This window comes from Puma concolor, chromosome B4 (assembly GCF_028749965.1).
Source record: "Puma concolor isolate L17-30 chromosome B4, mPumCon1.1.hap2, whole genome shotgun sequence".
In the NCBI taxonomy this organism is placed as follows: domain Eukaryota; kingdom Metazoa; phylum Chordata; class Mammalia; order Carnivora; family Felidae; genus Puma; species Puma concolor.
Window position 1 is genome coordinate 65876337 of NC_141673.1, and position 25875 is coordinate 65902211.

Below are 25875 nucleotides of genomic sequence, written 5' to 3' on the forward strand. Positions count from 1 at the left end.
GCTAATAGCCCAGAGGTCATTCCACAGATTCAGTGCAATAACTACCTCACGCCAGAACTTGGACCCAACTTTGTCCCTGACCTTTAAAACCTAAGCTGCCTCCAGATTTTATTTTGGATTTTGACCCTGCCCGCTCTCCAAAGAATCCTTTGTGCTAGGACTTCTCTTTGGGACCTTTGACCTCTCCCTCTTTCCCTGCCCAGTGGTTCAAACCATACCTGGTGTGATGGTCAGTCTGTCCCATCCCAGGAGAACCAGAGTCTCCTTGCTCAAGCCTCCTTACTCCTCCCCAGTTGTTTGGCCCTAAGCTAAGCTCAGTTTTAGGCACTTCGTGGAAAGGCCCAAATACTCTTCAAATAAGAGAAGAACGACAACTGAAGAGATGGTTGAAACCCAGTTTATTAGACCAGAGGCATGCGTCACCCGTAGCCCTGCCTGCTGTTCTCCATCTGGTGCACACCCCTTGGCCTTGTTTCTGCTTCCCTCTGGAGAGGTCTGATCTCCAAGGAACTTCTAAGAACCAAGAGCTCCCCCAACATCCCATAGCCTCACTCTCTAGCTCCAGGCAGTGCACAGGTGACCTGCCACAGGTCCTGTTCTGGGGTTGGAGACCAAGAGACAGTTGGGCGGAGAAGGCCTGGGAAGGGGTAGGGCTCTGGCCTAGGAGGAGTGCCTGGGGGAGGGGGCATGGCAGGCCCTCTACTTCACTCATTTCTCATTAAGATAGGAAGGGAGAGACAGAAGAGCAGAGCTTTCAACTTCCCCTCTAAACCTGTATTTTTCCCCACCATTACCAAACCATACCTCACCAGAAAATAGAAGTGGTGGGCTTAGGTATCAGGTGAGGAAAGGAGGCTGGGCACCCAGAAGGAAGGAAAGGTCACTGGCTGAGGACCTGAACTTCTGTCTCTCCAGCTACAAGACCATAGTTCCCCTTGTCTCTGACACCCTTGGCTTGGTGTGCAGAGCAGATCTCCACTCCCTGGGCAGGGTCTCTTTCCGCAGCTATCCCTTCCCTGGGGAGGCCACAGTCAGCCAGGCAAAGGGCTTTGTGATTGTGAAACAGGGGAGGGAATGTTAAGGCTACGGGAAGGGCATAGGGTGCCCGGGTTGGGGGCAGAGGGTGAGGCCAGAAAGAGGCAGAGCTTGTGATTCACAGCTTCCTTTATGTCGCCACCGAGACAGTGCGAAGGTTACAATGCGCGTGTCGTCTCCTTGTGCTTCTCAGAGGGATGTGTGTACACAGTACAGACACCAGGGGAGAGAGTCCAACTCTTTATACAGGCGAAGGCATTCAGAGACCAGGGAGGGAGTAGAAACACAGAAAGGGGGACTTGGAGCGGGAGGATGGTTCTTAGAGACAAGAGGGGATGGGGTAGAGACAGACAGAGTTAGGGGAAAGTATATACAGAGATATAGCAATATAGAGTCTGTATCATATAGAAATAGAAAATGCAGATGAGGTTGTTGAGAGAAGCAAATGAAGTTGGGGGAGAGGACTTGGGAGAGTTCCATAAGAAAATTTATGGATGCGGCCCTCCGCAGGGGCCCCTGGGAGAGGGACCAGTGAGGTTAGGCACCAGTGTCCCTCTCCCTGAGCTGGAAGCCAACCAGCTGGATCTTTCATGGGACAGTAGAGGAGTGCTACCTCTTGGGATTTCTCTCCAGCAGTTCTGGGGTGGGGGTGAACTTGTAGGTATCAGGATGTGGCCTACAGCACCAGGGCCACATCTTCTCCCCATCATCCACTTCTTCGGGGTATTCCCATCCCCAACTCCCTAGATAGAGACTTCACATGTAAGGGGGTGGGAATGGGGACTAGGGTCTTAGTTCTTGCCTGGAAATTTGCGGTTGGGGGGACACTGGGCTGAGAGGGTCTCTTAAGGCTGGGGAAGCCTCCCCCCCCCCCCGCAACTAGCCCTCCCCTTCAAGGTACATTCTCTGATTCGGGGCCAAATTCCAGACCCCAAGGATCCCCTCCACCCCCCACTGGGAGGGGCTTTGGTGACTGGTGGCAGCAGAATGTAGGTGGACAGTCAGATGACAGACAGCCAGACAGACATAATTCAGGCTGGGAGCTGGGGGAGGCAGCATGGAGCAGAAAGGGGCAGCCTGAGGTCACCTGCCCCATTCTCTCTTTTTAGTTTTTAGTTTTTTAGTTTTTTTTTAAGTTTTTTTTTTTTTTTTTTTAGATTAGTTTCAGTAAAAATAAAAAGAACGGGATAGAGGCAGGGAGAGGGCTCTATGGTCAAGACTCCTTCCTCACCACAGACAAGAGGAAAGGACTGCCCAGGAGTGGGGGACTACCTTGGGAGGGGGGAGTGAGTCCCCAGGGCAGATGCGGAGGGGCGCAACTGAGGGCCCCCTTATTCTCCTAGCCCTCCCCACCTAGGCCTTTGGTACGGTGGCCTGCGGGGCTCAGCAGGTAAAGTCCTCAAAAGTGCCTCGGGCCGGATGGTGAGGTAGGATGTTGGCAGCATACGTCATCCCGGCAGGATGGCCCCGGAGGCTCTCACACGGGTTCTAGGGGAACGGCACAGGACAGGGACTGGTTATCAGAAGGGCGACAGGTGGTGCTGGGGCTCAGGGGAGGCAAAGGAGAAGAGGTGGCGAGGGGGGTGGTCCTGGGGTTGGGGGGGGAAGGGGCGGGGCCGGAGGGCACCCCTCTCTTGCTCCCTCACATGTCTTTTGACGTCATCCAGGCTAAGGGCCACACCCTTGTCCGCGCTGCTCCTTTTGGCCTCCTTCTGGCACTTTCCTCTTCTGCACAGCTTGTGCTTAATGACCTGAGACAGAGGTGGGGTGGTGAGTGGTTTGGCAGGCCGGAACCCTGCAGCGCCTGTGGCCCCACCCCGACGGCCCACCCACAATTACCTCATAGGCGTAGTCAAAGAGCTCCAGTACTGTGAGGATGCTGGCCCCAATGAACAGGCCCATCTGGCCTCCAATGTCACCTGCAGGGGAGGGGGCACAGGGAGGTTAGTGGTGTCAGGACACCTTGGAAGCAGCAGAGCTTACTGGGACAGGGACAGTTAAGTCGTATTTGCAAAAAGATCCACAGCCTTTGCACAGAAGGAGCACAAAGCGATTCTGGTGGGGTTTATTTTCTTCTCCGTGCTTCTCTGCATTTTTTTAAAAACTTTTCTAAAGTGAACAGGTGTTATTCAGAAAATACAAAATACCCCAACATTCATTTTCCGGGTAAATTTTCAAAGGCTTATGAAAGAGTCCCCCCTTCATGCCCACAGGCCTGTCTCTACCACTTTGCCCTAAGAGAAGGTTCAGCCCCCTCCTCCCACTATATACCAAGACAACAGAGTTTGGGGAAAGGACCCGGGGGGATGGCAGGCGAGGAAGGAACTTGCGGGACAGAGGTAGGCAGCCTGCTTTGGGTAGTAGGGTGTCACGCCATGCCCATGGCATGGGAAGGGGACAGTGCCATGAGCAGCTCACCCAGGAGCCCTGCAATTTCATAGGCCTTCTTCTGCTCAATAGTCTCATAGTTGAGGACTTCAAAGAAAATGTCCAGCACCAGGATGTTCTCCCTGCAAAGGGGTTGGGGGAGGAGACCTAGGTTCAAGTCACATCTCTGTCCCTTACTAGCTAGGTGACCTTAGCAAGTTATCCTCTTTGAATCTGTCTCCATGTCCATAAAATGAGATGTCGATGGGGGTACCTGCCTTTTAGGATTGTTGTAAGGATTAAGTGTGATGGCACCTATGAAAAGACACTCCGCACACTGGCAAATGTGGAGTGACCCCAGCTGTAGCAGTGCGGATGAAGATAGAGAATGAAGCAAGGAGGAAAGAGAGGTGCTTCCTTTGCTTGCTCCAGCTAGATCTGCCCTCCATGCCCACCCCAGACTCCTTGGTTGCCTTCTCCTTGTTATCTCAACCTCCTCCTGTCTGCTGGCCCCTCAAAGCCCCGTTATACCCTTTACAGTCCCAGCCCAAGGGCCCTGCCCTGCACAGTTAGAGCCCTTACCCTATGTACTGCTCAGACTTGTTGAACTTCTTGGCCAGGTACTTGGCTGACGCTTTGCTGGGGATCTTGACCATGGACAGCTCCTTGCCATAGCGGGTTAGGTTGCAGGGCATTTCACACACACAGTATTCCTGGTCCTTCTCCACCAGGAAGTCTGTGCCCGACCAGGTGAGAGGCACCAGTTGAGTGGGGCTCTTCGGCCAGCACCTTCCCAACATGAACATCCTGGCCCTGTCCAAAGGAAGCCTGGATCCCCTTCTTTTTACCTGACCTGTCCTTTGCCTCAGCCCTGTGCCTGCCCTGTGCCCACCCTGTGCTGATCCTCACCCAGCCTCCCCATGGATATTTCATAATCCTGTATCTCATTGCTTCAGGGCCCTTGGGGGTCAACCAGCTGAGGTGTTGACGAGAGAGGGTGAGGGCCCCTGCCGGGTGAGCCCGGTTCATTTTTCACAGGGGCCTCTAGAGATGCCATTCCCAGCCTTGCTGAGGTCAGACACAGGAGAGAGAGTTCAAGTGAAGCCTGATCCAGGAGTTATCTGAAGCTTCTGGGAACTTGGTCTGAAACCCCCATGCACGTGGCTCCTTCCTTCCCCCAGACTACCCCAGGACAGGGGTGCTCACCCAGAGCAGGATCCGCACACTCCTTGTACTGTTCTGGAGTGCAGTATGGGGCATCCCCTAACAGAGGAGAAAAGACAGTGGTGCAGGATGGAGATTAAAGGGGTCTTCTGATGATGGTGGTATTAAGGGCCTAGAAACTGGAAACTAGGAGAGGGTGGGAGGGCAGGACTAGCCAGCCCCCAGTCTGTCCTGAAGGTGACCCACCCCACAGTCCACACCCCTCTTGGATGCTTTCCACACTTTCTGACAGGTACAGTCAGGAATTGAGGTCAGAGGGACAAGAGCCATAGGAATATGGACAGGGCTAGAACTGTGGTGGGGAGAAGCCAATTAATCTTGCCTCCGTGTTGGCAGGTGGTTGATATGCATGGGGAGCTGGTGAGAGGCAATGCAGGCTGAGGGGCCCCAAGACTGTGTCTGGAGCTTTGGGGCCTGACCTGGCATGTGCACCATGCGACAGTTACAGTTCTCCACCAGGTAGCGTGTCTCACAGTCGATGCGGCAGGCAGTTATGCTGTAGGAGTCGAAGAAATCCGAGTCCATGGTAACAGCTTTGCAGGTGCCCCAGGGCGGGGGCAGGTAGATGAGCTGCTGGGAGAGCCGGGGAGCTGGGGGGTGTGGGGACTTCTCCCCGAGTCACCTTGATGGACTTGTCTGACAAGATGCAGAACTCAGGAGTCCTGCCCCCTCTCCCTCTGCAGACTCTGAGGGTCTCAGAGTTTACAGAGCATTCCTGTTCATTCATGCTTCTCACTAGTCAGACTGAAACCCAGACCCTAGCTCACCCGTCCCTCCTGTATTGATTGCCCACCACTCCATCTTGACCCCTCAACACCCCACCCTGGGACCAGCCTCCCGTGGTCCTCTCACCCGCTGCTCCTGGCAGGACACAAAGGTCTGGAACCCTGGGGCCACACCAAAGCCCAGCTGGTCGATGAAGGGAGGTTCATCCTGACTGTGGATCTGCACTTTGATGCCCGCTTCGAAGGACGTCTCATCTATGGGAATGAGGGGGGTATGTATCGGGAAGGCTTCTGACTCCCTAACCTCCTTCAGAGCTGGGGTCATGCCACCTCTCCTAGGAATAAGCACAGTGCACACTGGGACAGGGAGAGGGGTTAGTCTATGGGGCCCATCCCCAGGATCCTTTTGGGTTTGCTAACTGCATGCTGCCCTGATGAACCCTGCAACCTACATACTTTTCTTATCTGACTTCAGCTATGCATCTCGGCGTTTCATATTCTTTCCCAGACACTATCTATTTCTCCCTCTCCTTTTCTCTCTTCTCCTCATGTCTCTCAGTCCCAAGGCCCCCTGGGACCAGACTAACAGCAGACGGCCCAAGAAGAGAGGGAGTTATTTATAGAGCGAGTGGCGGCCACTGATGGAAAGGGATGGCTGGTTACCTTGGAGAGTAACTGAGCCACGAAGGGGGAGCCAGAGAACTGTGAGGGTGGCATTCAGGTAGAGTCGGAGATGGAGATGGCAAGATGCTAGGAAGAAGGGAGGAGAGCCCAAGTCCTGCCTCGGGTCCCACAGTGGAGCTCAGGAGTCCCCTGGTGGAGGCTGATGACTAGGGCCATGGGAAGGGGTCTCAGAGAGAAGTGACATACCAGTCTCTCCCCATACGGGCAGGTACTCGTCCTGCTGGATGTCCAGCATGATCTCCAGCCCATTGCCAGTCCCACCCTTCATGGTCTTCAGCCGTGGACGCCCATCTCGGCCCGAGTTGAATGTGTAGCACTTTCCATACCGTGTGAAGACCTGGTGAAGGCAGAGTGAAGAACCTGAGAGTCCTGGCAGCACCCCCTACCTACCAAGGGCTGTCCCCAGACCCCTCGGCTGCTCAGCAATGATTCCTTCTATGTAGCCCATTCTCCATTTGTCCTCCTTCTCACTCATTCGCTGCCCTTCTTTGCCCTGCTCTGTGCCCTGGAAAGCTGATCCTGATGGAGTGTGCTGTCCATGCCCCTTTGTCACTTGGACAGGCTCTGGGTTCGGGATGGCCACTGGGAGCTATCACTAAGGGATCAGAGGGCAGAAGGAGACAGAGATCCGGGTGTTCATCCCTCCCCACCCTTCTCCCCTCTGAAAATGTTCTGGCAGTGGTTTAGACCCTGTAACTACAGACCCTGCCAGGAGGGCTCCCCGCATAGCACCGCTGCCTCCCTGTACCCCTTTAGCTTGTATGTGACAACTTCCCACTATCACTAGGTGCCTCAGGCCCCTTCAGGCAGAGTTTCCTTAACTCTGCCCACAGCTCTGTAAATAGACCCTTTGTTCAAGTCTTTTCAATTAGACTATCCGAGTGGCAGTCTTTTTCCTGCTGGGACCCTGACATATATACACCTCCATCACCAGGATCCCGTCACTGCCATACTCCCGGTCCCTCCTTGAGACTCCCTCCTTGAGGCCCCCTCCTCAGGCCCAAGATCCTGGGGCCTTCTGAGATATGATTTCTCTTTTCCTGGATTTTGCCCCAGGCATCTGAAATCTTGCTCTCCCCGAGATCCTTCCCCCAAACCAAGCGAAGCTTTTTAGTTTTCTCTAGCAAGGAGCCCCTTATGTCCATCGTTGTCCCATCATCACCAGAACCTGAAAGCGGACCTAGTTGCCATCCCAAGGACCATGCTCACCCAACCACCAGCATCTCCTCTTCCAGGATTTGGTACCGAGCATTCAGGGCATGGTATGCTTGGAAATGTTTGTGCAGAACTATGAGGGCCTCAGAGGAGATCTGAGCCCTGGGGGCAGTCTCTCCAGCCCATCCCTCAGAGCAGCCCTTATCACAGCTCTGACCACACAGCCACGGAGAGAAGAGTGAACCAATTCCTTATGGCCCTCTCCCTGCTGCTTGCCTGAATGTTTCCAGGTTCCCACAAATGGGGTGAGTATGCTTTGACTACTGCTTGATGGTGACAGAGTCCACAAAGCAAGTCAGAAGGTCTACAGACACAGCCCAGGGAAAGAGAAAGACGGTGTTAGGCCAGACCAGAGCAGTGGGGGTATGTGGAGGTTCCTAAGAAATAGAATCCCTGTCCCCTTCCCCCTTCCTGAAACAGCCTCCTCCCCCATTCAGAAAAGAAAACATGTGCTCTCCTCTATTCTGTGGGTAAGGCCCAGAGATGAAGTAGAGACAGAACTCCAACAACTCCCAATCCCCCAGCCCCACAAGGAAGTTTTGTGGCACTCAGTCACAGGCTCCAGACGCACACCCACGCCTACCCTCCATCTGGAAGGTGAGGGACCCCAGGTGGCCCAGAGCACCAGCCCTGCCTGGGCTGAGGGCTGTGAGGTTGACCAGTGGACTGCTGCTGCCACCTGGTGGTTCTATGTGAGAAGTGTTCTACCCTCAGGTCCAGAGGCAGCTAAGTTGACCCCTTTGTTATCCCACGTTCCTGTATTTCCCGACCCGCCTGAGATCCAGTGGCCAAAACCTCGAGGTCCCTGTCTGCGGTTGGTCCACGACACACTGATGACAGCCACCTGCTCCTGCACTATGGACTAGGTGGGGGATGGCGGGACAGATGTGGGGGAAGGGAAGGCCAGGCATCTGGCACCTGGAGGGGGCAGGAGAGGAGTCAGGCCAGACAGAACTGGAAGCTGAAGTGGGGAGGGGAGGGGGTGCCATTTGGTGCCTCAGCAAGGACCCTAAACTCCAGAGTGGGAGGGCAAGCAGGAGGCTGACTCCCACTGAAGGCTTCCCTGGGCAAGAGGATCCCTAGTCACTCAGAGCTGGAGGGGAAGGGGAGGATTTAGAGGTCTGTTGTTCTCCCTCAGATACACAGACAGACAGACAGACAGACACACACACACACACACACACACACACACACATACACACTCGGTAGGAGGAACACTGAAAGACCACATGAGGATGCACTGACATCCCTGCTGTGGTCATTACTGAGAAGGGGTGTGGTGGGGTGGAGTTGGGGGCTGTCCCCACCCCTACACCTCCCTTCCACACTCTTCTTCTGTGCCTCCAGAGACCAGGTTATACCTGCCCCAGCTCCAGTCCAGGGGTGACAGTCAAAATTGTTAAGGCCAGGAATAGGTACCCACCATCAGACCAAAGGTTGACCCCAAAGACAGACTAAGGTCCTAGGCCCTGCTCGATCGCAGGGAGGTCTGGGAAAGGGCTGGAGATGCTGGAGAATATTCAGGGAGACACCAGGGGCCTCAGGGCAGCAGCTAATTACCAACTAGCACAGATGAATTTCAAGATTCTAACAGGAAGAGCAGGACGGCACAGACCCGAAAATAGCAGCCCGGTTCCAGACCCTGGGACTCCCGGGGCAAGCTCTGGCCAGGTCTCTCTGAGACAGGTCATGAAGTGTGGGTGGCCCAGGTGAGGCAGGGGAGGTGGTCACCAGCCCCAGCCCCAGGAGGCGACAGTCAGGGTGTGCCATGTCAGACACGTTTAGGGTGCTACGCCCGGCCCGGGCCCCCACTCACCACCGAGAAGTTGTGAGGGCCACAGGGCCCCCCGCAGTAGGAACAATAGAGCAGCATGTCCTCCAGCCGGTGGCAAGAGCGATTGTAGAAGCGGTGCAGGTTAAAGGGCTCCCCAGAGAAGGCCTCAGGCCCCGGTGGGGCCAGAGGCACCCCAGGGTCATCACTTTCATCCAGCCCCAGCATGGGGGCCAGGTAGAGCAAGTCGGGGTAGCTGAGCTGGGACAGCCGCACAGCATTAGTGTTGCAGAGGGTGACCGCCGGGAAGGCCAGCTCCGTGGTGGCCACCTCGTCTAGCAGAGTCACGTGCGGGTAGCTGAGGTAATAGGCAACGCGGTCCCCTACCTGGCACAAGAAGGCACCCAGTGCCAGAACAAAGGCCACTGCCCACAGGGCCTGCCTCGGCCCTGGACCCCCCTCCACAAAGATGTGGCTGGTGCCATGCAGGGTGCAGCTGTTGGCAAAGGCCACCAAATCCATGGGCGAATCCCCCTCTCTAGCCTTCTTCCTCACTGCCTCCTTTTCCTTCTCTTCCTCCTCTTCTGATTCTGACTTGTCCCGCTGCCGCCGCTGGTGCGGACCCCAAACATCTCCCAAGGGCCCTGGGGCTTCCTCTCCAGAGGAGAATGACACAGAGCAGAAGATCTGGATGGGCATCTTCTCCAGGGGCTTCCTGGCACTGGGGACTGGCAGGTGAAGGGAGAGACAGATGTGATCTCAGGCAGGGTCCGGCAGAGCCAGCCACCCAGACCTTCTGCCAGGTCTCCTCCGCCTCGCCAGCCAGCTGTCCTTCTCTGCCAGGGCCTTCGTGGCAGTGTGGCTGAGATGGGGCCGAGACTGGGCGGGGCGTGGGGAGGAGGACCTGCCTGCTCTGCCACAGGGCGGGCCTCTGGGCTGATGAATAATGGATGGCGGTGGGAAAGGGAGGCTGATGGACGGGAGGGAGCCCCTTTCCCGTCACCGGCTCCAGCAGGACAGAGGGGGTTGAAGACAGTGGAAACCCTAGACAAGCCTAGGGGCTCCAGGTGAGATGGGACCTAGCAGATTCCTTTGCTTCCACAGCCCAGAGCCACAGTCCCTGCCCCTCCCCCATGACATTCAAGCTCCCTATCACCATCCCATCGGTTCCTCAGCATCTCCCTTGGTCTTCCTGTCCCAATTCTGGGTCCTCGCCCCCATTCTCACCTGGTGCAGCCATTTCCCTGAGATATCAGAGCCTCTGCACTCTCGGCTCTCTCAGACCTCTAATTCCTCCATGACTCCCCCTGATCCATAATCCCCCCAATTATTTCACTGACCATATACCCCCATCATCTCCCAATACACACATAAGACCCCAGTTCCCTTTCAGTCACTGCCCTGACCCCAATTTACCCTGCTACTTCCTGAACCCTTAATTCCCCTGTAATCATTGCCTTGACCTCCAATTTCCCTCCCGCCAGTCCCTGACCCCATTTATCCTCCCCTGCCTCCCCTGATTCTGGCTCAGCTTCAAGTCCTCACCCTCCCCTGTGCTGAGCAACACTTAGGTCACTTTCCCCTCCTCCACCTTTCCCTTCTGTGGCTTGGGGGGCAGCCCAGGTTCCATTAGCAGAGGTCTCTCACTGACCACAGACTCATTTATGGCCAGTTCCCGGCACCAGTGTGGGGGAGGACCCTGTCTCTTGCAGCTGAAAAGCTTCCTGGCAGACCACCACTCCCCTCCCAGCTTGCCCACCCCTCAACGTCCAGGAGAGGAGTTCGAGGAATTCTGTCTGGTAGGTGGAAGAAATTGAGATCAGAGAATACTGCTAGGTCAGGTGGAGAGTGTCAGGAACCAACTCGGGGTGTTCCCCAAACCCTCAGCCTCATACATACCCCTGGCTGCTCAGTCTCTGAGACTTGCCCCCAGTTTACCATTCTCTGCCCCCAGGCCCCTGGCCCCTCTGTGCGCTCTGATTACTCAGGGCCAATGATTGAGGAACTTGAGCCACAAGCCAAGTCTCTAGGGCCTAGAAGGTGACCTGAGGGGAGGAGTGGAAGGGAGGGAGAGAGGGGAAGCCTGTTAACCCTTCCTTTGCAGGACCAGAGGTAAGCAGTGGAGGTCAGATGAGTCTACTGGGCCTTGCCCTTCCTTAACCATCACACAGCCTCAGACCTCCTTCCCCCTCCTTTTCTCCCCTCCCTCCCTGCTCCCACACCTCTTCCCTTCTCTGTTTCCATGCAGAGACCCTGGAGTGTGTTGGGGATTGGAGGCAGGGTGCCAGATGCCAGCAGAACTGACTAATATAGGACCTTTGGCCTCAGCTTTGCTGCCAGGGACACAGAGGCCCCAGAAGAAGAGCGGTGTTTGAGCTCTGGCCCATCTCCATCTTTCACCATTGCCCTCAGACTGGCCTCCACCTCTTTTGCCTAAACAATGGCTTTCCAACTGCTCTCCCCAATCCCCTGCCTCCCAGTAGTTTCTCCCCACCTTATATAATTCTGACCATTCTCCTGCATAGAGACCTTCACGCCCCAGTGCCTCTTGGTGAAATCACCTCCATCGCAAGAGGAGCTATGAGGCCTTTGCAACTTACCTTCCAGCCCCCCTTCCCCAACCTTCCACAGCAGTCTAGTGCCTAGCCACCATGCCCTTCTCCCATTCTGCATACACACAAGGCTCATCCACAGCTCCATGCTTTCCCTGGACTCCATCTGGAGAATTTCTACTCATTTTTCAAGACCTTACTCACATGTTACTTCCTCCAAGAAGCCTTTCCTGATTGCACAGGACAAAGTTAGTACCCACTCAGGACACAGAATGAGGGGTCCAAATCTGCTCAAGCCCCTTCAGGCATGAGCAGTGACCAACAGCTTCTTGAAGACAGAGACCGTGAAAATGAAAGAGCAAGACCCAGGGACCATGTTAAGAAACTAGAACCAAGAAGACCAGGAACGCCCAGGGCAACCAGAGAGGTCACTCAAGAGATGAGAAGAAAGATTACCGCCCCCCAACCCCCTTCGACTGTGGTCCTCAGGCTTCTTCTGTATGAATTCATGGGTTCCTTTTCTGTTTCTGGTCCCGTGTGCATTTTCTCCACCTGGGCACCCCCCTCCCAGACCTCAGCTTCTAGAAGGCTTTGCCTGTCCTCAGGATGTGTGTTTCAGAGGTAAGTTCTAGGCCTGGGGTGAGGGTGGGGAAGCCACAGCTGCCCGTGCGTTCCACACCCACTAGAGGGCATTGTTCCCCTCCTTCAGACTTCTGGCCGGAGAGGTAGGTTAGACTTCCAGAGGGAAGACACCAAGACAGGGGACAGACACTTCCACCACGAGGCTTCACTAGAGAGAAGGGCACGCGCACACACAGCAGCTTCAGAGGACGGCAAATCCAGCATGGCAGGACACTTCTTCCCCCACACCAACACAAAGACCCACACTGCACACCTACACATCACTACACACAGCTGCCTTGTGGGGCAACAAAGACACACACACACACACACACACACACACACACACACCAACCACATTTCTTCCCTCCTCCATCCTCTAACATTCTCTGCTACCACATCTTGTTCCAGTAGACAAATCCAAAATTTTCACAGTAATGGGAGGTAAGGAAAGTATCAAGCAGCACACACAGACCGCCCCCCCCCGCCTGCCCCAAGCACACACAGAGGCCCCAGGAGAAGTGGGCAAGCAGAACGCAGGTAGGGCAGCACTCGATTCTGAACCCTCTGTCCAAGGATGCAACCCTTCCCCGTGTCATTCCCTACCCAGCACCGCTCTTAAGCTGTGTGTGGCGACTCAGTGGTTTCTGATTTTCTCCACATGTTTTTCTAAACTCCCTCGCCCTCAACATCTGTACAATGTTTCATGCTCTTCAATTAATATCTCATGGGATCCTTATACAACCTAGTGAATTAAGCAGGTTTGAGTAACTTCACACCCCCCCCCGACAAATGAGGAAACTGAGGCACAATGATCTGTTCAAGTTTCATGGAGAGCAAGTAATGGGCATGAGACTAGGATTAGATCATCCCCCTCCAAATCCCTTCCTCCTTCTTCATTCTTTCATTTATTCATCAAATATTTACTGAGTATCTACATACTGAGGACACGTGAAGAATACATAGGGGCACCTGGGTGGCTCAGTCGGTTAAGCATCTGAGTCTTGGTTTCAGTTCAGGTCATGAGCTCACAGTTCATGAGATTGAGCCCCACATCAGGCTCCATGCTGACAGGGCAGAGCCTCCTTGGAATTCTCTCTCTCCCTCTCTCTCTGCCCCCCCCCATTCCCTCTCTTTCTCTCAAAATAAATAAACTTAAAAAAAAAAAAAAAGAATATATAAAGGACCAGGATCTTGCCCTTGTGGAACTTACTGTCTGATGGGGGAGACAGACACCATTTTCTAAAAATTGCAAAACTAAATGTTTAATCGCAAACTACGATAAGTGCTATGAAAAAAAATAATATGCTCTATGGGAGTGAATGACAGGGAGATCTGACCCAGCCTTGGGAATCAAAGCAAGTTTCTCTGAGGAAGTGATGTTTTAATTGCAATCTAAAGAATAAGGAGGCATAATTAGGTAAAGGTCTGCATGGGGGTAGGGGGGGAGGCAGGGGGAAAGAGTATTCTAGAGAGCAGAGTCATGCAAAGGCCCTGAAGACCACGGAAGGAGAGAGCTGAGCAGAGGAGGATGTAGTTGGAAAGCCAGGGCAGGGTAAGAACAGGCTGGAGGAACATGCAGGACCCAGACCTCTCAGGGCTTTGAAGACCACAGCAAAGATTCTGGTCCAAGGACAATGGGAGGCGCACCGTGGGAGAATTTCAAGTGATCAGAGCAGTGTTTTGAAGAAAGGACTCTGGAGTGGCCAGAGGGGATGCTGGAAGACCTGTTAGGAAGCGATTGCAGGGTCTAGGTAAGATGGTGAGTAGTGGGCTGGCTTGGTATAGGGTAGTAGGGTAGGGATATTTGGGAGGCAACAATGGCAGATCCGGTTAAGGGCGGTGAGGGAGATGGGACTGTCAGGGATGATTTCTAGTCTGCATAAGTGGCTGTATGGTGGGGTGGCTCGCTAGGCCAGAACACAAGGCAAGGACTAGTTTGGGAGATAAGATGATGAATTTGGCTTTGCACATGCTGGGTTTTTGGAGCCTTGGGGACATCCAAGTAGAGATGTGAAGTGGGAGATTGGTCACTGGTGCTGAGGCTGAGAGGAGAGAGCTAGACTGAGGCATACATCTGGCACTCGCTGGTGTATAGATGCTGACTGAAGTCATGCGTGAAGATGAGATGGCCCAAGAATAGAATAGAAAGGAAAGAAAGAAAGAAAGAAAGAAAGAAAGAAAGAAAGAAAGAAAGAGCAAACAAGCCTGATTTGTCAATATCCACTGAAGCTAAACAGAATCCCAACCTGTGACTTAACCACAGCTCCTAGTTATATACCCAAGAAATGAGTACCTATGACAAGCAGAAAACATAAACAAGAATGTTCATGGTAGCTTTATTTATAATAGCCAAAAAACTAATAACAACCCAAATGTCTAGCAAGAGTAAAATGGATAAACACATCTTGGTATATTTATATAATGAGATACAACACAGCATTGACAAAGAGCTAACTACCACCACACCAAACAAGATAATGTCACAGACAAAATCGAAAGCAAAAGAAGACAAGCACAAAAGTGTGTATGGAGGATACATATACTCTAGGAACTTCAAGAACAGGTGGGACTTAACTGTCCCGACAGAAGTCAGAATAATGGTTAACTTTTATGGGACAGTATTGACTAGGAAAGGGCCTAAAGGAACTTTCTAAGGTGCTGGAAATGTTTTACACTTTTATGCCAATGTAAGTACATACTGATGTAATACTGATGTAAGTACATACTGATGTAATACATAAAATATAACATTGTGAGATACACCAACGCAGGGGCACCTGGCTATGTGACTCTTGATCTCAAGGTCATGGGTTTGGGCCCCACATTGGGTGTAGAGATTACTTAAAAATAAAATCTTATATGTAAAAAAAAGATACACCAATGTAAAAATGTACTAATGAAAAATTCATCAAGTTGCACCATTAAATTGTGCCCTCATGATTTATAAAAAGAGAAAAGCTTGGGATTGAGACTTGAGTAGTGCTGACATTGAACAGCCAAGTTAAAGAGAATGAACTGGCAATGAGACAGAGAAGGAGGAACTAGACAAAGGAGGAAAATCGAGAGTGTGTGGGTGTCAGGACAGAACGGTTTTAAAAAGAGGAGGTGGTCAACCATTTTTGAATGTTATTGAGAGAGTAAGGATAAAGAATGTTTGCAGGATCTGGCCACATGGAGGTCCCTGGTGGCCGCAGCTAGAACCATTTTGGTGGAGTGCTGGGGGCAGGCAGATGGCAGCCTGAAGCAGATTGAAGAGAGAGTTTGAGATGAGGAAATGGAGACAGTGGAATATATACATCACTTTTCAGAATTTTTTCTGTGAAAGGAAGCAGGGAGATAGTGTGCGAGCTGGAGCTGGAGGGAGCTGTGGAGTCGAGAGACCTTTGGTTTTGGTTTTTATCTTAACCTCAACCCTGATACATAGCAAGTGCTCAATAAATGATAGCTGTCGTTTTAGCTATGTATTTCTAGATGGGAGAATCATAAGCATGTTTCAGTGTCAGTAGGTAGGTTCCACTGGAGAGGCAGAGACCGAGTGTAGATGGAGAGGCAAAATCTTTAGGGTAAAATTCCTATATAGGTAGGAGATCAGATGGAAAGAATAGATTGAGATTTTCAGCCTAGATAAGAAGAATGCTCCCCTCTGGGGATCGCTGCCCAAAGGAAGGGCGAGTTCTTGGCTGAGGCTTCTATCTTCTGAGGCTTGTATCTTCTCTGTGGAGCAGGAGGCAAGGTCATCTGCTGAGGGTGAGTGGGGGGGCTAGGAAGGGCGGCTGTTTGAGATGAGTGGAGAAGTCTGCAGTAGTCATTGGGAAGAGCGAGGTGACCAGGAAAATACAGTGGGGTTGCCAGGTGGCACAGCAGGCCCATTTCAGGATATTGATCATGGGCACAAGGTGATTTCAAGCTGGCCTATTGTGTGACTTCCTCCGGTAGAGCTTGGTTGCCCTAGAGCCACCCTGAGGAAAGCCAGTGGTGGGTCTATCTACTAAGGTCGGGATTTGGCCAGGTGGTGCAATGAAAAGGCAGAGGAATCAAGAGACTTGGTGTGGCCAACCTGAGTCTGGGGCTCCTTCTCCTTTGTACCCTTTTCCTTCCTGCCTCCTGCTTCTTTAGAGAACACGGCAAGCTGGGAAGCCAGACACCCTCCTCCCCCCACCACCCTGCTCCACACATCTGCTCCTACAGTCACACACAAAGAACCTGGATCTAGAAGATCTGAAGTCAAGGTCCCACTCTGGCATTCACTGGCTATGTGACCTCACACAAGTCACCTAACATCCCTGAGCCTCAGTTTCCTCATCTTTCAAGTGAAGATATTAATATCTTCCTGCCTCCCAGAATTGAGGACCATGAGCTAAAGCAAAGGGAGTTTGTATATTGCAAAGCTCGACTGGAAGAGATGATTAATTTTGCTGCTATGTGCTCTGCATGCAACCAGAGGTTTGCCTGCACACAAGCTCCCTCCCACAACCACACTGAGTGGCGTGTGCCCCCATGCGCATCCACACACGTCCACCTCACCTAATCTACATCTCCATTCTCTCATCCTCAGACCTCACCATGGAGGTGCACATGTGTGCTTGCCCACTTGGGGCCCACATGCAGCGAATGTGTCATAAGGAAGGCTGAGTTGACTGCTATTCACGGTCAAGGCCACTGCAGCCATCTCACCCCTAGGAATGTCCCCAGCCTGGCCCGATGATGTGACATACTGATTAGAGACACACAGCACTAAGCTACACAGCCCCCCTTCCCAGGGCCCCCGGGACTGCAGTCACATCAAGGAGGTGCAGATGAGAAAGGTGAGAAAGGGTTTTCTTTCCAAGAACTCATAGTAGCTCAGAAAAATCACAATTTGTCCTCCCTTTCCCTGGGGGGTGGCCTTAGAAAACCTGAGATGCCAGAGTCTCTGTCCTTAGAGTTTCTTAAGGGAACTTCCCCTCAAGGTGAATACACAGCATTTTTGTGCTCGTTTTAACATTTTCCACAAGGAAGGGGCACCTGGGTGGCTCAGGGGGTTGAGCGTCTGACTTCAGCTCAGGTCATAATCTCACGGTTTGTGAGTCTGAGCCCCACATCAGGCTCATTGCTGTCAGCACAGAGCCTGCTTTGGATCCTCTGTCTCCCCCTCTCCCTGCCCCTCCCCTGCTCACACACACTCTCTCTCTCAAAAATAAATAAAAACATATATACAATTTTTTTTCCCACAAGATGTCTGATCCATGTGTCCAGAAAAGTCAGTACCATACATCCATTCCACACATGGGCCAGCATGAGCTTAGCTAGAGAGTCCCAGAGGCTGAGGGAGAGGCTGCCCCCAGGCAAAGAAGAATTTAGCAAACTCCTTAGAGCCCCCTTTCCTCACAGGAAATTGGGCCTAGAAGCTAAGAAGTGAAGCCAGATGAAACTATGCCTAAAATAGAACCCAGGGGTCCCCATGCCCAGCCTCGCCCTCTGCCAGAACTAGGCATCACTTCTCATTCTTGCTGTCTGCTTCCCAGGTTGGCCTCCCAGAATCCTCACACAAGAGTCCTGACTGGGAGGTTCTCAGCCAGAGGGTAGAAGTTCCTGGAGCAGACACCTCAGACCTACCGTGAGGGCAGGCTTGTGCCTAGGGTGCCTGGCTGGAGGTAGACAATGACCCCTGCTGGAGAGCAGTGAGCTGTGCATCTGCTGGGGGAGGATGGCAGCGGGTGGGGGTGGGGGTGGAGAGTCACCACACATTCTATGAAAGTGGAGTTTCTCGGGTGCCTGAGTGGCTCAATCAGTTAAGCATCTGACTTCAGCTCAGGTCATGATCTCACAGTTCGTGGATTGGAGCCCCACGTGAGGCTCTGTGCTGACAGACCAGATGGAGCCTGCTTGGGATTCTCTCCCTCTCTCTGTCTCTGCCCCTCCCCTGCTCGCTCTCTGTCTCTCTCTCTCTCTCTCTCTCTCTCTCTCAAGAATAAATAAATAAACATTAAAAAAAAAAAAACCCTAGAGTTTCTGAATAGCTGAGCTGGCCTGGGGAGACTGGAAGGACTCCACCCAGATGTCGAGGGTCCTCTGGTACCAGTCACATTACTCCCTGTTCCCTGAGGCTTCCTTTGTCACTGTCACCACTCTCTAGGCTCTGAGCCTCTCTGGGTACCACACTTAACTCCAAGCTCCCTGAGGGCAGGGACTGGGTCTCTGGCACCCAGCATGGGGCCTGGCCCTTAGAAGGGGCTCTGTCACAGTAATGAACCAAAGTTGAAGCATGCTCAGAAGCAACCTCCACCCGCAGCAGAAACGGGACCTCCCTGCAGGCCTCCCTCTGCTTCCCAGATGGATGCATACCAGGTGCAGCAGCGACCCTACCTTTGAGTTTTCCGCAGTCTGGGGCAGGAGAAAGGCCCAAGGCTTGGAGGTGCTCCCTCCACCCCTGCACTTCCGACTCTGCCCCCAGAGGCACTTAGTTACTTACATCAATTCCCTATTACTTTAGCCAACAGCCGAGAGATCAATTAACTTGGAGTAGCCTCTTAGCTGGGAGAGGGGTGGAGTCAAGAATGGCAGGGGAGGAAGAAAGGACCGGGAGAGGAGGTGAGAGAGGAAACTACGTTATCCAAAGGATGTTTGTGAGAGAGAGACGGAAAGAGAGGGAGAAACCCCAACCAGGGTCCCCGGGATTCTTGCACCTGGCTCTACTCCCGTCTCCTCCCTCCAACCTCAGGCACTTCTGAGGGAGGGAGGGAGAGAAGGATAAGGCTGGAAGGAATGCCCTCCTCCAAAGTTAACTTCCCAGCTCCAGCCTCTCCGGTCCCTCTGCAATCTGTGCATGCTCCCCGTTAACCGCCCCCCCCCAACAAAAACCACTGGGCGTTTGCCCCCGGGCAGGGTTGCTCAGGACCCTGCTCTCTATGTAGCAGTCTGGGCAGCTTTTCCCCTCAGCAGCCTCCGTTCCCTGATAGCTGGAGGGAACAGACTCAGTGAGGTCTGAGCTGGTCTGAGCTGCTATGCGGTGGGAGGGGGATGAGGCAAGCCAGGGTGTGTGGGTGTGAGGGGTGTCAGTGAAGGGGCAGAGCCAAGTCGGGGATAAGGATGCTCCCATGCTAGCCCTGGCTCTCTCTGGGACCTGCACCCCGGCTCAGCTTGCTATAAGATGGCTGCTCCCTCCCCTCTCCAGGTCCCAGGATCACCCACCTACACCCACTTCTTATATCTGCTTCTTACCCCTCTAGGTGATCCAGAAGAGTCCTGTCCCCTTCCAGAATCTTAGGGGGATTTCTGTGCCTCTGGGTCCTGGCGGGGGGGGGGGACTCCTGTAGGCACCTCAATCCCTTATCCCCCAATTCCACCCCCACCTGAGAGAGAATACTATCTCCACTGCATACCCACCCCAAGGATTTCCATTTTCTGCCCTCCCCTTCCTTCTCTTCCAGGGTCCAGAAATGAATTCCCCACTCTCTCTCCCCCAAGGCAAAGGCTCTGGGTCTCAGCTGGAGGAGGGGGGTGGCATAGGGCTGACTGGGCAGCCATCTGCCAGCCCCCTCCCCTGGTGCTGTTCAGCATTCCAGCCACACAGGCGCTCCCACTGCCAGGGACAGATAAGGTGCAGCTGGAGGCTGGCACCAGCTGCGACTGTGCTCACTCCCTCCGGCCCCCACCCAGACACTGGCAGACAGCTGCGCCCCTGGTCCCCCTCCACGGAACCCCTGCCCTGCCGTGGCCTGGCTGGCCTCGAGCTGGGGTGGGAGAGAGCGGAGCCCCAGACCCTGTTGCCCTGGCAACGAAGCACCCCACCTCAAAGGAAAAGAAGTGGACAGGGAAGACAGGGTCCTTGAGAGTGGGTCTCTGGTTGCTCTTATGGTAGCTCAGGAGAGAGCCGCTAATGTCTGCCCTCTGCCCTCTGCCTCTTCAGTCCCAAAGAGTTTCCAAATCAGTTTCTCCCAGATTTAGCCCAGGTTCCCCAAATGTATTCCTACTCTCCAAAGCCGACTCAGTTACGGCTGGGGGATGGACCCAGTCAAACACTCTGTGACCACCAGTCCATCCCCTATGGTTGAGCTGGATTCAGAAGCACGTCTGGGGGAAACACATCACTGCAGACCCCTGCTAGAGAAGCTGGGGTCTTTGAGGGACCAGAATATGCCCTTCCTATGCCCCCTGAACTGTCCCCCGTGAGCAAGGTTCTCACTGTTGGATAAGCTTTGCCCTTGGAAACCAGGAGAGGAATTCACATGTACCTCTGCACGCTATATTTTGCAAAAACTGTGAGCCAGGGCTTGGATTTCTAGTTAGAACCTCTGTTTCAAGGCAGCAGAAGATGCCAGGACAGTCTCTCCGGAGCTCTGACCCAATAGGCAAATGCTTTCCATCAGTGCCCTGTCTGTCCAGGGGCTAAGTACATACCTCTTGGCCTAGCAGAGAATGGCAAGGATGGAGAGGCAGATGTTAACTATTAGACTAAAGAAGAAGAGAGAGAAGGTGGAGCATCCGGCAAGGAGTGTCTGTGCCCCTTAGTACCAGGGAGCTGGAGGAGAGGGCCTGAGCCCTTCCTTTCCACTGGGGAGATGTCAGACATGGATTCACAACCAAACTCCCATGTGTGTAGTAACATCCCTATTGGCGGAAGTGGTATAGTTCCTGACATGGAAAGAGGCGGGCAGGGAGATCTATGAGAGAGGGTGGAAGGAGGGGTTGAGAGGTTTGGGTGCAGCCAGATTCAGGGTCAGGTCTTTGACATGAGCTCAGAAACATCCAAAACCTAGTCTTCCCTGGCGACCCAGAACCAAGAGGTGCCAGTGCTGGGTCTGCAGGTTACTAGTTCTTGTGTCTCCCCTTACCCCAACCCCAAGCAAGAGGAAGAACTCAGATTGTTCCAGAGCTTTGTGAACCAGTCATATGTCCATCTGTCTACTTAGAATTGTTCCCTCAGATAACACGGACCGATCACAATTCAGTATCTCCAATTTCACGAACCGAACGTGTCTCGGCATCACCACTTGGAATCTTTCTGGGCATGAGGGACAAATGGAGCCTCAACTGAACACTTTCTATGGACTAATTAAACCCCCACTTTACACCTTCTCGGGTTGAGCCAAGTATTCTGCCCACCGTCCAGAATTACAAGCCATTCAAGCTAATGGGTTTTCTCTTTCTTGCTGGTCCCTTCTGCCTGTACACCGGGTAAGTTACAGAGGAAGGCTCTGCCTTACTTCTACCTTCGCTTGCTTCTACCACTCATGGCTATACAGTTGGTGAGCCCAGGAACCCTTTGGTCTCAGGCTCTGGAGAATCCAGGACTTTTCTGTTTTGAGGAAGGAAAGAGGGAAGTGGTTAACGTGCCATTCTAGGCTCCCCATCAGCTTGGCTCGGCAAGGAGTGTAGTCTTGAAACCTTTGTCCGGCAGGATTGACAAAGGCACCTGAAGCTGGTTGGCAGAGCAGGGCATAAGGAAATTGGGAATCCTTGTGTAACCTCAGCAGGAGAAAACAAGCATGGCCACAGCTCCAACATTTCTACACAAGCAAATGCAGTTCATGCTCCCATAATGCTGGGAGGAAGCAGGCAAGGAGGGGGGGAAACGGGCAGGAAGGAAAGGGAATATCTGAGAGCGGAGAATTGGGGGCAGGCATGGATAGCAAGGGGGTCCTAGGGGAGGCTGGGTTTTCAAAGAGCAATGATCAGGATTGGAAATGGATACAGTGACTACAGGGCCAACAATATTAACAAAGAGCACACTTCATTGGAACTTAATGAGACATGAGTTCTAATCCTGAATCTGTCACTAACCAACCACGTGAACTCAGGCAACTCATTCTACCTCTCTGTGCCTCAGTTTGTGCATTTGTAAAATAGAGATAATGTGGCTGTTTATCCAGGGGATTGAAGGACAGCCTACAAAGCATTCTGAAGGGTTATAAGCATCGTTCTCTCATCTGGTGTTATTTTTCACACATGGCTCCAGGTCCTCTGGGCCCTTTCCAGCCTGTCTGGTTGTAACCGCTCAGGAATCTATAGGACTTGCCCAGGATCACCTGGCACGTGAGATGCAAGTCAGTTCCCCTAACCCTCCTTGGGATGCTGGCTTTGAGGCAGCCCCATCTGTGGGGAGTGGTGTGTGTGTGTCTGTGGGGGCATCTCCATTGTAAGGAGCAAAGGGATGAAAAAAAAAAGCAAAGGGAACTTCCAGTTCAGCCATGACTGTGTACCCCAAATAATTTCTCCTTCCTCAGACCCTGGCTCTGTGGGTCTTGCTGGCAAAGGGGGAACCCAATCGGACAGTATGTGCATGTGTATGTGTGTGTGTGCATGTGCGTGTGCATATGTGTGTGTGTGTGTGTGTGTGTGTGTGTGTGTGTGTATGTGTGTATGTGGACAGGGGTGGCACAGAGAGAATTACCTGTCTGGCTATTTAAGAGAAAGCTTCCCTTCCCAGTTTTTTCAGTGCTTCCCAAACTTAAGTCCAAATCACCTGCTAAAATGCAAATTCTGATTCAGTTGGTCAGGGGAAGTGGAGTAGCTAAGTCCTGCAGTTCTTTCAAGCTCCCAGGTGATAGTCCTCAGACTTCATTTCAATAATAAGGCATACCCACCACCATGTCCAGCGCTGACACCTGCAGCCCACACAGTAAGCTGTGAGGTCAAAGCCATGCCAGGGCATGTGTGTGTGTGTGTGTGTGTGTGTGTGTGTGTGTGTGTGTGTATGAGTGCGTGTGTCAGCCTGATGTGTGTTATGAACTGTGGGCCCTCTTTCCTGCCATCGTGGACACAAGGCTGATGCTCAGGCCCTTACACAGAGCACACGTGCCCCTGTGCTGAACTAAGTCCCGTCCGGACAGAAGCAAACCCCAGGGACCCACAGCTTCCTCTCCCAGAGTAGCAAGCTTGATGAGAGGCCCTTGGCTCCTAACCTCCTCCTCTGGGGGCAGGGCTGACTCATGCCCCACACCAGGGGACTCACTCACCACCTTGAAGTCTTCAGCGCTGCAGACCTCCCCCCGGAAGTGACAGGAGAGCAGCATGTCTCGAATGTCGTGCCCTGCCCGGTCATAGAATTCCCGCATGTTGAAGGGCTTGGGCTTGAAGCTGCGGAAGTTGGCCTTGTCCTGCAGTATCTCCAGCTGCTTTTCATCTGCCATCTGTGTGTCCGGTATCTCATACCTGAAGCCCAGGGGTGAGCAGTGCATGGATCAGCATGACTGGGCCTCCAGTGTCCCATACCCAACCTCGGTGGGGGGGGGGGGCAGGGAGGGAGGAGGGTAGCAATCAGCCCTGGGAAGCAGGCCTGGGCATAGGCACAGGAGAGCTGGGTGTGTCCAGAGGACCTGAACCCCGGGGTCTGAGAAGACAGTAGGATCTGCCGTGGCCACGTGGGTAAGGGAGAGGTGGGCAGAGACATCAAGGCAGGAACTATCTTTATACTACAGTCCCTACCCTTTAAAGATAGAGGAGAAGATCAAGACGCAGCAGCAGGAGGGTGGCAGAGGTCATTCCAGAGAAGGTGCTAATGTCTCATAGCTCAGGCTGGGCAGGGGCAGAGCTGTTTGGGACTATGCTGGGATCAGAGGTTGGGCTCCCTCAACAGCGTGCTCAGCAGTACCCCAATTCCTTTGCTGTGAGTGGCAGGCTTGGGGGGCCTAGAGGGCAGGGTTGTCCGGGCTTTACAGCAGGTTTGGAGAGGCGAGCCCCCTGATAGGGGTATCCGGGAGCTGGGATGCATGCAACTCCAAGGAGCCCGGCTAGCAGATGGGTGGGAGCCGCCCACCTGTTGTTGAGCAGGGCCAGCAGCTCCCCAGCGTGGTACAGGTCATTCTTGGAGACTTGGCTGAAGCGGAACTCGTTGAGATTGCACAGCGTGACGGCGGGGAAGGTGAGCTGGGAGGCAGCCACCTCATCGAGCTTGGTGACGTGGTGGTAGTGGAAGTAGTACTGCACTCGCTCGGTGCACACACACAGCAGCACAGCCAGCGAGCCCAGGAAGCACAGGGCCCAGAGCGCCCGCTTCAGAGACAGCCGTTCGTAGGAGAAGATGTGGGCCAGGCCGTGCAGCGTGGAGCTGCTGGCGAAGGCCTGGATGCTCACCGGCTGGACGCCACCCACCTCTTCCTCCTCGGCCTTCAGTTCCATCCTGGCCGAGGGGGTCCTGGGGAAGGGGGGGTGGGGAGGCTGTTATTGTCCTGAGATGAGAGTACACCTGGGGGGCCCTGCACATGTGCCCATTCGGAATCCCCGACACCAGAGGTCACTGCCCCTGGGGCAGGAGACTTCCCTCTGTGTGTGAGCCCAGAGGTGGCCGGCCAAGGGACACACTCGTAGAAGAGGGTTCCTCCAAATGCGGGGGCACAGGGGTCAGCTCAGGCCAAGAGAATGCCCTCCCAGGAAAGCTTCCCAGGCCAGGGGAGACCCCAGATATAGTCACTGGAGGGTGAGAGGGAAGTCCCAATATTTCCACAGGCAGGCACAGGAGTTCCCTCCAGATGTGGGGTCACTCTGGGACAGGAATGTCCACCCCATCCTAGAGACGAAAACTCCCCCAGATGGACAGAACCCAGGGTCAGGAGCTCCTGGCCAAGGGTGTCCCCAGGACTGAGCTTTCATCTGGCTGAGCTAAACCTGGGCTAACCACCCCCCCACCCCCCCCACCCCCGCCCCGCGAGGTGGGGAGGGGCCCAGCCAGAGTCCTCACCTGCGGGCGTCTCCAGTTCTCCTAACCGCGCAGGCTATGTGTGTGTCTATTTGGGGTGGGGGGTGGAGGGCAGCCGGAGGTGGATGCATGGGTGGGGGGGGCACGGTTCCCTATGACAGCTAGCTGTCCCCGCCCCGGACGCAACCCCCCCACCAGTCCAGCTTCTCGACGCAGCCAGATCCCCTGCTCGGCCCCCGCCCCCCTCCCCAGCCACCGAGCCGCCCCAGCAGCTGGGGAAAAGCGAGAGGGGAGGAAAGTCTCGGCTTCGGGGCGCTGGGGAGTCCCTCAGCCAAAGGCGGGGGTATCGGAAACCCACCTGAGGGGGCTTCGGGAACCCGGCAAGCGGCGGCGGGTCCTGGGGCGCGGGGCCGGACTCGGGCTCAGCGCCGAGCCGCGGAGGGGCTCATGGCCCGGAGCCGGAGCCCGCGGCTGCCGCGGCACGCCGCGCAGAGCCCTGCAGGGAGCGGCCCGCCCGGCCCGGCTCCGCTCGGCTCTGTCCGCCCGCCCGCGCGCGCTCGCTCGCTCGCCTCGGCTCGGTCCGCCCGGGCTCGGCGCGGTGCGCGGTGCTCTCAGCCCCGGGATCTGCAGGGATCCATCGTCCGGCCGGGAGGCGGCGGGAGGGAAGGCGGAGGGGGAGGGGAGAGGGTGCGCGTGCGCGCCTACGGGTGTCTGTGAGGGTGTCTCTGGGCCGGTGTGAGCGCGGGGCCCCCGGACGCAGGAGCGGGACCGAGGGCTCCCCCCGCTGCCTCGCCCCCTCCTCCCGGCCGCTCTCGGCGGCTCTGCCTCCCTCCGGTCCCGGAGCCGTCTCTCTGCCTGTGAGGCCCTATGGCTTGTGTGTGACTATGTGTGAGGTGTGTGTGTGCGCGCGCGCGCGCGCGCGCGGGAGGGTGTCTGCCCCCAGCGTCCCCCTCCCCGCGCTGTCTCCTTCGGATCGATGCTCCTGCCTCTTGCTGCTGCTTCCTCTGGTGGCACACGCGGGCGCGCGCGCGCGCGCGCACACACACACACACACACACACAC

The 25875-nt window shown here is 54.4% G+C and overlaps 1 protein-coding gene across 3 annotated transcripts; it reads right to left on the minus strand.

Annotated features, from left to right (window-relative positions):
* Positions 1–381: 381 nt before the first annotated feature.
* On the minus strand, positions 382–25816 carry ASIC1 (acid sensing ion channel subunit 1). 3 transcript variants are annotated; one of them, XM_086713431.1, is made up of 12 exons: positions 25172–25816; positions 23935–24312; positions 23135–23330; positions 6222–6372; positions 5479–5606; positions 5046–5196; positions 4609–4665; positions 3985–4138; positions 3454–3545; positions 2875–2954; positions 2682–2786; positions 382–2523 (listed from the first exon to the last, which is right to left on the minus strand). In XM_086713431.1, exons 2-12 carry the CDS (start codon positions 24294–24296, stop codon positions 2419–2421), a joined length of 1581 nt encoding a protein of 526 aa, XP_086569557.1. In that variant the 5' UTR covers positions 24297–24312; positions 25172–25816; the 3' UTR covers positions 382–2418. The 3 variants fall into 3 exon arrangements, with proteins under 3 accessions (XP_086569557.1, XP_086569555.1, XP_086569556.1); XM_086713429.1 differs by lacking the exons at positions 23135–23330; positions 23935–24312; positions 25172–25816 and adding an exon at positions 9067–9879 and having other exon boundaries at positions 5046–5199; XM_086713430.1 differs by lacking the exons at positions 23135–23330; positions 23935–24312; positions 25172–25816 and adding an exon at positions 9067–9876.
* Positions 25817–25875: the final 59 nt, after the last annotated feature.